The sequence below is a fragment of the Papaver somniferum genome, chromosome 9, assembly GCF_003573695.1.
Source record: "Papaver somniferum cultivar HN1 chromosome 9, ASM357369v1, whole genome shotgun sequence".
NCBI lineage: Eukaryota > Viridiplantae > Streptophyta > Magnoliopsida > Ranunculales > Papaveraceae > Papaver > Papaver somniferum.
This window is the reverse complement of record NC_039366.1, coordinates 19391604-19406359: the sequence shown is the minus strand read 5'-3', so window position 1 is coordinate 19406359 and position 14756 is coordinate 19391604. Positions and strand designations below refer to the sequence as shown.

General features: G+C 35.7%; 1 protein-coding gene, 1 long non-coding RNA gene and 1 other non-coding gene across 3 annotated transcripts; all 3 read right to left on the bottom strand.

The window, feature by feature from the left end:
* Positions 1 to 550: 550 nt before the first annotated feature.
* On the bottom strand, positions 551 to 1564 carry LOC113309901. Its single transcript, XR_003340790.1, has 3 exons — positions 1425 to 1564; positions 1235 to 1309; positions 551 to 688 (listed from the first exon to the last, which is right to left on the bottom strand). It is a non-coding gene; the product is annotated as an uncharacterized LOC113309901 (long non-coding RNA).
* A 4391-nt stretch (positions 1565 to 5955) lies between these two features.
* Positions 5956 to 6028, bottom strand: TRNAF-GAA. Its single transcript has one exon. It is a non-coding gene; the product is annotated as a tRNA-Phe (tRNA).
* A 2639-nt stretch (positions 6029 to 8667) lies between these two features.
* On the bottom strand, positions 8668 to 13833 carry LOC113311524 (MADS-box transcription factor 23-like). The gene is made up of 7 exons (XM_026560356.1): positions 13501 to 13833; positions 10894 to 10975; positions 10554 to 10615; positions 9243 to 9342; positions 9089 to 9130; positions 8916 to 8999; positions 8668 to 8826 (listed from the first exon to the last, which is right to left on the bottom strand). Exons 1-7 carry the CDS (start codon positions 13680 to 13682, stop codon positions 8668 to 8670), a joined length of 711 nt encoding a protein of 236 aa, XP_026416141.1. The 5' UTR covers positions 13683 to 13833.
* Positions 13834 to 14756: the final 923 nt, after the last annotated feature.

The following is a 14756-nucleotide window of genomic DNA, read 5'->3' as shown; positions in this document are numbered from 1 at the left end:
TACTTGTGATAAAAATGTGGAACCATAGGGGATTTGAAAAAATGGTAAGTATTTATTACATACTCAGTTAGAATTTAAAAAAGATTTTGAAAATTGTTTTGATAGGTTTTAGTTTTAAGGTTGAATTCATAAATTAATAGTAAGAGCAATTTGGTCTTATAACGTTTTTTAGACACCCCTTAACACTAGGGCTGCACATACTCCGGTACGGTCCGGTTCTCTTATGGAACCGGTCCCTGTACTTGGTGTTGACCGGTACCTCATTTTGAGGACCGGTACCTGTACTTGTACCTGGAGTTGTACCGGTCCTCCGGTACCGGTCCGGTACAAGACCGGTACCGGGTTTTTTACCTGAAAAATATTACAAAATATAATACAACATTTCCATAAGTTCAATGTTCAACAATCCAAAATAAGTTCAGGTTGCATACATATTTAAGTTCAACATTTTGCATAACTTCATAACAACAATCCAAAATAAGTTCATAAGTTCAGTTTGCTAAAAAGTAAAAACAACATTTCCACTACCATATAAGTCTGTCTACGACAAGTCGACAAGAAATGAAATGCGATCATTGCAAACGAAAATGGATGGCTGCACAGCCTGCACTTGCAAGTTGCAATCCTAGGCCACAAATCTGCACTTTCCCCTCCAATAAGGCCATTGATTGGATAGGACAACCTCAACCTGTGTGTATTACAAGTTTACAACCAGTTCAAAACAAATAGCAAGCAAATACATAAGAAGTTCATAACTACAGTTGAATTTGTGCAGATTGAATATTTTCAGTCCATTCATTTCCATACATTACATATTCTCATATACACCCCAATACTTATTGTACTTGACAAACATACAGTATACAGACATACTAACATACAAACTCAATATTATCAACAAATCCAAGTTAGGAAATACCTCCAGTGAGACATACACAAAGTGATACTGTCATACATACTCATACAAGAAAGATACAACTAATTGCAAAACCGTTCATAGAATCACAGTTAATCAGTTATCACTTATCACACAGTAGTACAAAGTACAATCAATCTATGTATTCATTATAACATATTAACATGTATTGCTCAATCAATCTGAATTCTCAAACCCTAAATTGATCTCAAACTCTCAATCAATGTCAAACCCTAAATCATTTACAACAACAAGGTTAATCTCATAAGATAGATTGATCAATCAGAAGAACAAGAATAAGTAAAGATTGTAAAGTACCTTGGAAACAAAAAGGTTTAGATTGAATCTGATAGACGAAGAAAAAATTGGTATCCTTGGCAGTCACCACTTAACCTGCGTGAGTATAAACACTAGGGTTAGTTGATTAGTCAAGCGATAGCTACTTAAAATCGTTTACAATTCCTAGGGTTTCCTTTTGTTGAAATAGAAAGGAAATCGAAAAGATTACCTGATTGATTGATAGCTACTAACTAGTAAGACTTGAATCACTTGATGATGATCGTGAATTGGTGATTTCCTGATTGATTGGTGAGGGTAGCCGTAGTTACTCAGAGATGAAGAGGCTGCTCTTCATAGCTTCACTGCTTCAGAGAGGAAAAAAAACGAAGAAGAAAGAAAACTGAGAGTGAGAGAGTTACCAGAGTTAGCGATTAGTATTAGGGTTATCTATATTGGACGGATAGGATTAAAACTAGTTAGGATCTTAACGGCTGAAATTAAACGGTACATATGGGCCGATTCCTACCGGTACTCCCCCTAGAACCGGTGTCTGTACCGGTCTAGACCGGTTCTCAACTTCCAGTACCGGTGTCTGTACCGGCTAGACCGGTTCCGGTTCGGTATTTCCGGTTCCACTCCGGTTCAGATCCTCCCTACGGGTTCTTGTGCAGCCCTGCTTAACACACCATCTTAGATGGGTTTAAAATTGGTATACCCAATTTGGCCGAGAAACTGAAGTCGGAACAAATTGGAAAAATGAATAAAAATATAAACAAATCTGACTTTGAATCTTGACTCTTGAGTAGTGACAGTAAATACTTATTTGTCTTCTTCCTTTAAGTTGTTGTACTTTGTGAAGCAGATGAAAAGACATTCTACTTTTTTCCCTAATAGATCCTAATTTTTCTAGAGTTGAGTCTTTTGATTTGGCTAAAACAGTACCAAAGATTGCGAATTTTGAAACAAGAACAACATTGAGGATACTAGCGAGAGTGACAACCATGAAACAAGAGAGGGATAAAAATTCAAAATCCCATAAAACGTTATTTAATAATAATAGAGATATACCAGGTGATGTCAAACGTACCTCATTACGGGTAGACAATTACCCCATGAGTTTTAGTTGTTGGTAGCTTTTAGTGTAAAATGAGTGATCTCTTGAAATGATATAGTGTGACTATAGTCATGATGATTTTGGAGATACATAATCAAATGAGCATAAATAGGTTTTACGTGAGTGTATAACTGCAACATTTTCATATATATTATTTAAAAAGATGTAAGTATCCTATCTTATAGAGCACCAAAATAAATGGTTTTGCTCCGTGTATTTTTGGTTGGGAATTCTCATAACAATAACTTTGAGAATCTGAGATGTTAGAGTAAACTTAAAAACATATGAGATAAGGTAACAAAACCTTTAAGGATTAATTGACTTATGGCATTATCGCTAAGAGATCTTTTAGCACCAAAGTGTAGAGTTACAAGAAAACTGATTTCGATTTCGATGTTTTCAATCATCATTATAGTGGTTTTACATCAAAAATTGATTTACTTGACATTAATGTACAACCATAAGTTAGTATTTTATCCTAATGTATATTATCTTTTCCTTTTAGAGCATTTACATTACAGTACTAGTAAATAAATTTTTTGATTCTGATCCACTGTATCTCTTTCTCTCTCCTTTTTTTGTAACCGTTTTTTCCTCTCCGGTTTCCAAATCTTCCTCCCTGATTTCCCAAATTTGTTGAGTTTATTCTGAAAATTTCAGATATTCTCAAAGGATTTAGTTGTAAATAGCACTAGCATAATAACGAGAAATTTTTTGATGGGGGCGAAATCTGAAGGGGGCATGGGGGACAAATGATATGTTGACACGTGTCTTTGATTCCCATGAATTCTGTTTCCAATAATATAAAACAAATGTATTTTTGGACAGAAAACTTGTTTTCTTAATTATTGTTGGTATTATTGGAAACAAAATTCATGGGAATCAAAGACATGTGTCAATATATCAGTTGTCCCCCATGCCCCCTTCGGATTTCGCCCCCATCAAAAATTTTCTCCATAATAACATTAAATAAAATTCGTTATTTTAGCGATCAAGGGTTTTCTATCCGTTTTTTTTTTCTTCATATGCTTCCTATCTAATGGCCTCAAAATGCTTCTTAGATGTTTGTGAAGTAGATTCTAATAGCCTTGACGGCGTTTCATTCGATTGCTACAATCGTTTCAATTACATCAACAACGACGATTCACATTGGCATGAAGGGATACTATATTTCCATGAAGATTCATGGCTACCCGAAATGATCGTGATATTGATGTTGTGTGCATATTACTCCCTTTTGGGACAATTTTACCTTATTGAAGAAGACAAATTCTTCAAATCAAAATGGTGGAATCTTAATTCACCGGCCATCCCTGAAATATCATTCATGGTTTTTTACCATGTATGATGTATTACAATTTACTTGTAATTGTGATACAAAGCATTTTGATGTATCATTACTTGATGTAAGAGCAACCACAGTCACGACCAAATTTGGGTACTAAACCCAAATTTGGTCCCAGAAAGTATCGCAGTGGTGAGGAGTAAACCCAAATTTGGTCGCCAAATTTAGGGTTTGAGACCAAATGTGGTCGTCGGCCCAGACTAAAAAAGATATAGTGGGACGGAAGTATTAGGAGCGTATGATATCAGGCGTAAGTTTAATCACCGTATACAATCAGGCGAGCATATAATCACCGTATGAGTCAGGCGCATGTATTAACTCCGCCCCCTTCAAACGCGTCAGACGATGTTAATACTTACGCCTGAAATGGGACGGATGTATAAAGGGCGTATGAATGAGGCGCAGTTATAAAAAACGTCTGGGTTGGGCGCATGTATTGTGAGCGTCTGTGTCTAGGCGTATCTTTAATGTACGTCTCTTGTCCATCTACCCTCCGCGTTTCTTCATTAGCTTCTATCAAACACAAATGAAGTTGCATTTCTCACTGAAGCTGGTTGTTCTTATCGAAAGGAAAAAAATCTGAGAAGGGTTCACAATGGTTGGAATAAAATCCAGCAGTGGTGATGGTTTTGAAAGCTAGATGGATTTTTGGAGTTCAGGCATGAGTAATGATTTAATAAACTTGGGATAATGATGACCTAACAGCATCAACAGTGGATACAGGAGATGCTGATGTTGCTTCCATTGTTCCAATCGGTTGATGGCTGCATACAAAGGAAGAATGGATCCTCAAATTTGCTCGAGTATGGTACTGGCCGTTGATTCGTACAACTGAATGAGAGATAAAGTTCACGGCAACAGAACGAGATGCAGAGTGTTAACTGGTTGCTCGAGCTGTGCTATTGCCGGAAGATGGAGAAATGGAACAGTGGCGTCAGGGGTTGTTGGCCGATGGTGCTGTGACTGATATGGCATTGCTCGTGTTATGCTCGAGTTTGAGAACTTTTGGAAAGAATGATGGGTTGGCTGATATTAAGCTACTGCAATCGTCGGTGTTGGAAAAAGAAGAGACGAAGAAAGATGTTAGACGAATTGGTTTCACGACACAGACGCAGTTTCTATCTGCGTTTGAATGAGACGCCATTTGTAACTCCGTCCCAGCAAACGCAATTACCATCTACGTCCCGTGCACGGCGTGAATAATACCTACGTCCCATTCAAGCGCGCATTATACCTCCGTTTCATTCAGACGCATATTATGAACACGCTCCATCAAGAAACGTGGATATAAGTTGCATCCCGCATCAAGCGTGGATATAAGTTCCGCTTCACCAAAATTTGGTATTCTCCCACTGGGCTTGAACACACGGAAAACCAAATTTTTTTGGTTTTTAATCTGGCTTTTGGTATTTGGTCCATCTCATGACTGTGGTTGCTCTAAGCAATCTTACTTATTAATGAAACGTAAAGAAGAAAAAAAGGAAAAATATTTTGACTCTTAAACTGGTTCCAGCTGTATCCTAGAAAGAAGCAAAACTAACAAAACTGGTTCGAAATAAACAGGTACTCATCTACTTAAACGTGGTGCCATCGTAATGTGGTTGCATCTGTACACGATGTTCAGTGTAACGATAACTAAACCTGCTACTTCATAAACCAGGCCCAACAGAAATAATTGAACCACTTTCTCAAAATCTAATTTCCGATTTCTCCCGCAGCATAAAAAGAAAAAAAAAATCCCAAATTCCATTATCTTCAATTCACAAACCCTAGAGTTTCTGATGTTTCTAGTGGTTAGTTTTTTCTTATGATTCATTCAAATTTTTGAACATTTTCTAGTATAAACAAATCCCTAATTATTTTTTGTTTCAATTTTTTTAGGTTTTGCTTTTTGGATGAAGAAATGAGGTTAGGGATCCTGTATGGAAGACAAAAAAAAACTCGTCAAAAAGGTAAGTGAATCTAATTAGATGATTAATTTTTGTTGAATAATTTTGTTTTTTTAAGATTTCTTTTGTCGAATACATTGCCATTCTTATTAGTATATTAGTTCTTTTTGTTGGTGTGGTTTACTCTTTGATTCCCACTAGCAGGTGAGGATATAGTAAAATGGTGGATTGTTTGTTTGTTTTTCGAGGTCTAGGAGACAGATAAACCATTCATTTGATGGTATTTTGATTATGAATTGATTTAAGGTCTGCACCATTTTCATTGCTTTGTTGTTTTATCTTTTGATTTAGTTAGGAAAAGAATCCTGCAACTTAAGTCTTGTGATTAGATTAAGCAAAAAAGAAACGATAATGCGGTGAAGGTGGATCGAACACCTGACCTTCAGATCTTCAGTCTGACGCTCTCCCAACTGAGCTATCCCCGCATATGTTTATCTGATAGCAGAGATGAATGTGTAGTGACTATTTTGGTCGTGACTCATGAGGTTGAATAGGTATAGTAGGAATTCAATGTTTTGGTATTTACAAGACGCAGGGTGTTAGATTTTTCTTCTTCTTCTTCTTAATATTTACTGTGAAAAGATTATGACAGTAAATAATGGATGACGACAACCCACATGAATTATGTAGAAGTTTAAAGAGGATACTGTAGCTTTACCATTCCCTCTAGAGGTAGAGAATACGATAAATGGGCTTCATGTGATTTTTTTTTTTTGACGTTCTGTGACCTCTTTAACTTGATGTAGAGGCTAGGAGGCAGATTAACTATTAGAAAGAGTTTGATTGTATTGCTAATTGTATGGCCCCGCTTAGATTATGAACTCATGAGTCTGGAAATACATGTATCCAAGCTTCCTAAACCAGTAAGAACAGTATAAGAACTAATTCATGATGAATTGCAAATAACTTCATATCTTTAACTTGAAAACTTGGCTTGGGTGTATGCTTTTTGGTAGAACTCAATGTAAGTAGTGAATGATATAAACTCTTCTGGCGTAAAAAGTTCGCTAGGATAGTGCAACTGTGCAATTATTGTTGCTTGTACATGGCATGGATAAGTTGTTGCAAAATTGTGATTTTGCCTCATTTTGCAGTATTCTTTCTGTTTATCTTCCCCCGACTTTTACAGAAACATGCCTCGCTTATATTAAAAGTAAAGGTCTTTACACACCATAGTTGGTTGTGGTTGTTGAACACATTGTACACTTACGCTTATATTATAGTTGGTTGTGGTTGTTGTCTAAAATTGTCATCGATCGATTTGAACTCGGTAAGTAATGTAATAATGTACATGCCAGGCCATGTCAACATAATTTATGGATGCCTCTGTCTTTCCTTCTCTTTATTTTTTTTTGTTTTTGAAAATGATGTCTGTCTGTTGAATTAATTCTTCAAAATAGGCATGTACGTATATAATCTAATACTCGATGTCTTTTCAAACTACCCACACAAGTACACTGAAAATACATAACCGAAACCTTAATCTAGTTATAGGAAACAACTTCGTGGCAACTTGTGTTGCAAAACCGTCGAAAAGCAGTCAAGTAGTGCAAACTAGGTCAGGATCCATCATACCATTTTTAGTGCAATGGAGAGCAATTTTCTTGGAACTTGATGTATATTTGTTCATCAAACTGTTATCAAACATGAGCTTGTGCTTAAACTAGGCATTTATTAGGATGAGTAATTAATTGCAGAAGAAACTAGAAAGTACACCAAAATGGAAATTATAGTAATGAAGTTTACATGCATATAGAAGTAAGAATGGCAAGACAAATTATGCGTCTTTTCAGAATGTTTATTGAGGCCATGGGCACTGGGCTTTTGAGGATACAAAGTAGCCAGTATGACTAACCAAATCAGAATAGTACTTGGATCCAAGGATCAACGGACACGGACCTATAATTTGCGTTCAGCTACATTATTGATTATTCTATAAACAAAAACTAACAGAAAACTAGGTTTCGGACAAGTGTGACAGACACCATATGAAACTCAAGTAATCGGAAAGTATTGGTTTCTTGACTTGGAGCAGAAAGAGATAGCCACTGTAGATTATCACCATATATTTCTGTAAGATAAAGAGAAGGCTTTTGTTTACTAAAATTATTTCTTTTCTAGTTAGTCTGTTTGTGGCTTTTAATTTTTTTTAAGATTCTTGTGCATGTGGTACACGCCTTTACGCCCTGGTAGAGATTATTGTATTTGTATGTTATAAAGTTATTAACAACAATAGGATCTTTACTAGTTACTCGTAATAGGGACAGATACTGATCAAAAGAAAAACCTGAATCTGATAAGGTGAAAGATCTCCAAGTAGACCCACTAACAACAAAATTTAGATCCCCAAATTTCTGCATATATTTCTTTTAGGGTTTGCTTTTCTATTACGAGAATCTCATCCATCGAAGCTTAGGTATCAAGGTATTTTTTGATTCTTTCACCAATTTTATACTCAATTACTTGTTATTTTAATTCAGTTTTTTTTTCTTAAAATTTAATATGCTGATTGGACGAATTAAAATGTGAAATGAAAAATTGTTGTGGCCTAATTTGATCTTTTTCCAGAAAGTGTCTTATTCTTTTGATGATAATAGGTTCCAAAGCTATAGATTACAAAATACAAGCACATACTGTTTGTTTCCTATTGCCAATTAACTTTACATGGATGGATAGACATCATTTTATCATTAAAGCTACTCTACTTTCAATGCATTATATAACTAGTATTTCAAGAGAACACCTGACTTCAAGAAACATACTTGAATCTGTGGACAATTTAGTGATGAAGGGTTGTAGGAGCGATCACCAGACTAGGGAGACTGCGAAATTGATAGAGAACAGAACTTATCTTCAAGCTTTGCTTTATTCTGATTGTTTAAAGGGCAATTTATGCAGTGTGAAGTTCAAAGGTAAACAGGTGTTTTGGACTAGAATTGTTACTCCTGTTCGTCATTGCAACTGTAGTCTGCTGCATATTGTTCATGGAAATATCAGCACATTAGTTTTAAAATTGAAATAACTGGTGAGGTATATTGATTTTAGCACCAAGAGAATCAGGACATTACTTCAGTGTTGTAGGGTTTTGTGGTGTAGCATAGTTTTGTTGTTGTGGTTGGCTTAATTGAAGCATGATACATTCATCATCTTCTTCTTCAAGATTAAAGCCATTTGGAGAATGAGAAACCCTATTTGTCTCATGTGCATCTCTTGCTTCATTGATCTGTGGCCAAAAGTTGATGCTTTTGGATAAGACAGAACACAACAGGGCGTACCATGTTAATTGAAGATATACAGTGTCTGAGCAAGTACCTTCTTTAACAAATCCATGTTTTCCTGACGGATATGGTGTTCCTTCCTGAATAGTTCCATGTTTTCTTGGTGAAGGAGGTTACCCTGCAGTGCAGTTAACAAATGTGTTAGTTTGTTTGGAGTTATATTGATGTAGCTAAGGAATGGGTAAGTAATTGCTGCTTTTTCGAGACCTTTTGGCTTAGTTTGTGTATCTCATCGGTTAGCTTTTGGTCCTGTCGAAGTATAAACCTTGTTAGGATTTGTTCATTTGGAATATATGCACGTATTGGTTAGTTTCAAAAAAAAAAAAAAAGAAGCATGGCATGAAGATTTAGGATGTTAGACCTTTTGCATACGGACTCCACGCAAACTCATTTCCAATTGATTTTCCAAATTTTGTAGCTCTTTAGTGCTCAAACTGGATAGCTCTTGGCCCATCAATTGCCTGCATTTGTTTTCAGGACATATAATTTAGGAGTATGTGGTTTGTCGGACAATCCACATGGCACATTTTACATTTATATATGAGCAGATGCATAAATTTTCGTTTGGCAATCCAGAGATTTCGTATAAAAATTACATGAAAGTAGTATCCTGTGCAAAACATATGCAATATGTTTCGTAAATCTAAAAGCTTTGCTGGTGGCCTCATCTTCTTACTAAGATCTTAGCTCATTTTAGCTAGCATGGCTCTCTACTTGGCTTTAAGGCTACTTCATTAAAGAGTTTTGTAAGCATTGATTTCCTTTTACCGTGCATGATATAGTTTATGGAATACAATGGCATGACCATTACGTCAGCAGGTAATAGGTGTTGCTGTGGCTTTTTGGGAGGATTCATATATGCATAATACTTAGGTTATGAGTTTGTCCCTTCTAAGACTCTGCGGCTGTGGTAGGCTTATACATGTTCTAATTTTTCGTAGTTAAAAGAAGTGGCTTGGTGTGTCTTCCAGGTTTAGTTAAAACAAGCTACACCTTGTTTGTTATTTCTGACGTTGGGAATATGACGACCTCCCACTCGTATCTATTTGGTTGAGCCTCTTATGATGAAAAGAGTGGGGTTAAATTGGCATAGCCACACAGGATAGTAGGCTTGATAATAGATGTGATCAACCATCTTACTGGTTCCTCCTAAGAGCCATGATCATCAGTAATCTCGAGGACTATGGCCGTGGTGGAATCTAGTAAATTTTTGGCTTATCAACATCTTCATACTAAATTTTGGCTGATAAATACCCACACAGGATAAAGCTTTCATGTCTATCTAGATGCTAAAGACATCGTGTTTTTGTTTGTTTCATGCCCTTTGTTTTTCATATTTGTTGTATGCTAAATGTTTATCTATACTAGTCCTAAGGATGCTTGTAGTCTTAAAAATCTTGAGATGATGAGTGAAGCTCACCATGATTTTTGTACTCAAAATTTCTCATAGTTTGTGTCTCTAAGTCTTGTGCAACTCCTTGTTCTATTCCGTCATGGGAATTGAACCTAGTCTTAGTTAACTAACCAACAGAGCCAACTCGATAAACAATCACCAATGGACGATTTACTTTATATGCAAAACGATAAAGATACATACAGAATTCACATGGATATAGTAAATCATTTGGTATTACTCGTATACCAGTCTAAATTATTAGTGAAAATAACATACCGATGGTTTTCTTGCAAGTTTTGTAATTGATGCCTCAAGGTCGCTGCCTCCCTTTTCCAGAGCTGCAAGCAAAAATAAGTAGGGGTATTAATACATCCATGTGTGAAGTGAGATTGCTCTTAATATATAGTATGAATATCGTCTATCAGGATGAGATCAAGCATGAATATGCATAATTTCTAAGCTGGACTAATATGATTTTCTAGGATTTAAACGGAAATATAATTTGAATTTTCTCTTAATGTAGATGAGCATGAAAATCCCACTTATGCAGTATGCCTTGATATGTAACAGGAAAAGCTGGAGGCATATAATAGGTTAAAGGCTTATGAAAGAGTACCTTGGCTTCCGAAGTTGCATTCATCAGTGGATGGTGTTGGTCCTCCTTTGACGTGTTGTATCGCTCAATTATCGATTTCATGCTATGGTAGCAAAACAGGTAAGAGAATAATGATTTATATCAGAGTTTATATATGAGCTAAATTTTCAAAAGAATATCTTTTGCAAACTAGCCAAATTGCATAACCAGAAAGTCAGTTAACTAACAACTATGATCTTGAAAACTGTTCTATTCAAACTTGTCTATGTAAGTTTTTACTAATTCAATGGTGCTGCTCGCAATCCATTTTGTCAGCATGCTGTTACTCTAGTGGCCATCAGGATAGGTAAAAAAAGTTCGATATGACTCAATCATACACAAAGAAGGCAATATGAAACTTATATGAGCAAAGTAGCTGTCACTGGTTTACTATTCTGGGTTCAACTTTAGGTCAATTTGTTTCCTTTTCCTATAATACTCTCTCCAGTGGCATATTAATTACAGTAGGTTGGATACCTACTGAATCAAAGTGCACTTTATAAGTGCATGTAACTGGTGGAAATTTTTTAGCCATTTATTTTCTAGACATTAAATCATTAAGGAACACTACTGGGCAGTGAAATAAATAGATTACCAATGAGACTATGACCAGAGCATAGTCTAATAGCAGTCAAACATCCTCTCCTAGAAGAAAAAAAAGGAGCACAGTAGTCAAATATCACATAGAAAACATCTTCCGACATATTGTGTTATGAATCTTATGACCCAAACTCCCACAGTCCCACTAGAGAAATTCTTGCTGTCGGTTTCCTGAAGGAAATGCATGACATGATCATTTTATCTTATTAGTTGACTACATATATCCTATCTAAGGACCTGCACATGATCATATCCGCTGCTAAAGTTGATGTATGGCATGCATATAGTTTAGGAAAATTGCTCACTAGCACTCAACAATATTAATATACTTAGACATCATTCATCTATAGGAGCTCATGATGACCCTTAGTTAAGCATGAGAATTTGAGGTATCTGACATAGTACTAGCACTAAATATTTGTTAAGCTTGACAATGATGTTCCAAGACAAGTTCCAATACATGGAGAAACAGTGGGCTGTTCAAAAATCTTACTAGTAAATTGGGTAGAAAGTAGCTAGTAATTTAATGATTGGATGGGAATAACCATTTTAAATGATAGTGCACCAGACAACAAATCAACATCTTTCTTGATTTATTTAAGTAATCAGCAGATTCTTATACTCTCAGTGGATTGGACAATTTCATTACCTTAAAAATATCGAAGATTTTGGAAGATGCATCAAATGAATATATTTATTTATGTTTCTTAATACAAAACTAGCCTTTTTTTCACATTCCGAAATACCTAACTAACAAAAACAAGTGGAAAACAAGAAAATTCGATTTGTTAAGGAAATAGGGATCTAATTAAGTTTTGTTAAATGGTTAGCTAGTCACAATTCATATATTTACAAGATATCAGGAGAAGAAGAAAAACAGTATAATGGGATAAGAAAATCGAGTAGATTTTTTTATCAAGGTTTCTAGAATTAGATTTGTATGGCTATAAAGAATAGAGGTATCTGAATTACAGTATTGGACACCAAATTTCTGAAAATATGAATCTTGATCCACTAATAGAAGAGAATACCAGCCAGCAAAACAGATGCATGTAGTTTTAAGTGGGCATATAGAAAGAGAAGTTAGACGCTTTAGTTTCCCAAGGCACGAAGGTTCGGATAGCCTTAATCTAGAGTCTTTTTTGTTTTTAGCTAAGCTCATTTTAAACATAGAAGTACTAGACACCATAATTGGACACGATACAATACAGATTCAGTGACTCAAGACGGTAAGGGAGTGTCACATTATGCACACAAGACACTAAGTAGACACGTCACGGTGACTCAGGGAGTAAACAGAGTGTCACATTATGCACACAAGACGCGGTGAGTCAGACCGTAGACAGAGTGTCACATGATACAGATACGGTGACTCAGGCAGTATCACATTGCCGACACGGATACAGTGACTCAGATGGTAAATGGAGTGTCACATTGCGTTGACACTCATTAGGCACACAACATGGATACGTTGACTCAGACAGTAAATGGAGTGTCACATTGTTCACACGACACCGACACGGGTACTCAGACAGCAAAGTGAGACTCACATTACAGACACGACACGGATACGGGATACACAAAAAGATTAGTCTTAAGTATATTAACCCATTAGAGATTTAGAGTACTAATAGATCGATCTATGCTGATCCAATTGAAGCGTGTTCAATCTTGTGTTTAAAATAAATTGGTCAAAATAGAAAGTTAAAAGACAAAGACGGAAATCAAAGATTTAAGTAAATTTTTTTTACCCTAATTAAGTTGCGTTAGTTCATACTTATGCATCGCAAGCTGTTTAATTCAGATGATGAAACAAAAAAAATTTAAAGGTATATCGTTTCACGAATAATTTTACATTGTTTATTATGTTGATTTTAATGAACTATAGTCAAATAGGGATCTCGATTGAGACATGATAGATTAAAAGATGATCAAATCCAGACAGGATCAATGAGTGGATTACAAGAGATAGAGATAGAGAGAGATTACTTGGTACTGGAGAACTCATAGAGCTTGCCAGTGCTAGAAAAGATGATAAGACCAACTTCAGCATCACAAAGAATAGAAAGCTCTTTGGCTTTCTTTAATAATCCGTTCCTTCGTTTTGAGAAAGTCACTTGCCTACTGGTTGTGTTATCTATCCTTCGAATCACAATCTTTCCTCTCCCCATCTTATTTAGCTAGTTTCTTCAAATTCTAAGTATCAAGGGGGGGTGAGAACATTGGACTGAAATAAAGAGAAATAGAGGGAGGGAGAGAAAGAGAGAGATTTAGAAAGGAAACAAAGATCAAAAACAAAAAATAGAGATCTAAAAATAGTTAATGAACAAACTTCCACTTAAAGATGGAACCTAAAAGAAGAATTTCTTGCTATTTCTTGCTGGTGTGAGAGAGAGAGGTGACTTGTTTGTTTGACAGAGGTTTTGTCTATCTAGGCATCAAAGTTAACCCCTTTATTAGGAGAAGCTAACCAGGTCTTTTTGGAAAGAGTAAAAACCACCTATGTCAGAAAACAGTACTAGTTTCTGTTTAAGCAAAACCAGTAGTGTGGTTATCCCAACTTGGAATAATTTATGTATCGATATTAGCAAGCACTAAGCAAAACTTAAAGTAAAGGGAAGATTAATTACTTTATTTGTCCATATTTAATCATATTACTATTTTTAAGGATACCCCGATCATCCTATGGGTCAAGGACATGTTAAAACAAATTACTATTTTAATGTTAGCTAGGGTTTTCTTTCTGTTTTTTTTTTGCCTTCACAGTAGCCTTTGCTTATTTCTGAATGACAATTATATCCACTCAGTTATTTGCCTATTATAGAGAGCTCCCCTATTTGTGTCATGATTTGAAGGTAGGTGTACAAATGTACCTCTTCATTAAACAATTTCAACACTGTCATTGGTCGAAACTATGTATGCTGTGACTTTTCTGAGTGTCGGGCGAATGAGAAGGTACGTTTCGTTCACGTGTATTATGGGTGTACAAAGTAGACACATTTCTCCGTTCGCTCCCTTGTGAACCATTGTTGTTTAGATTAATGTCATTGTATGTTTGTTGTGGAGACTTTAATGTATTGTTCGTTTTATAATCCGTACTGGTAGGTTTCTTTGGACTAAGGCTCACAATCCATTTTAAGTCGTTATGAACTCTATCTGTTATTCAAAATTCCTGAAATTACAAGGAAACATATGTAGTTGCGACACCTTTTTGTTCAACATTCATTTAGCTAGACAGGAAAAAA

What these genes read in the sequence shown, in the direction of transcription:
- LOC113311524 (XM_026560356.1), bottom strand. Translation starts at nt 13,682, where the DNA reads ATGGGGAGAGGAAAGATTGTGATTCGAAGGATAGATAACACAACCAGT. An exon ending in TATGAGTTCTCCAGTACCAA is followed by an intron (nt 10,976 to 13,500) that starts GTAATCTCTCTC and finishes TTGCTACCATAG; the next exon opens with CATGAAATCGATAATTGAGC. An exon ending in ATGCAACTTCGGAAGCCAAG is followed by an intron (nt 10,616 to 10,893) that starts GTACTCTTTCAT and finishes TTTTGCTTGCAG; the next exon opens with CTCTGGAAAAGGGAGGCAGC.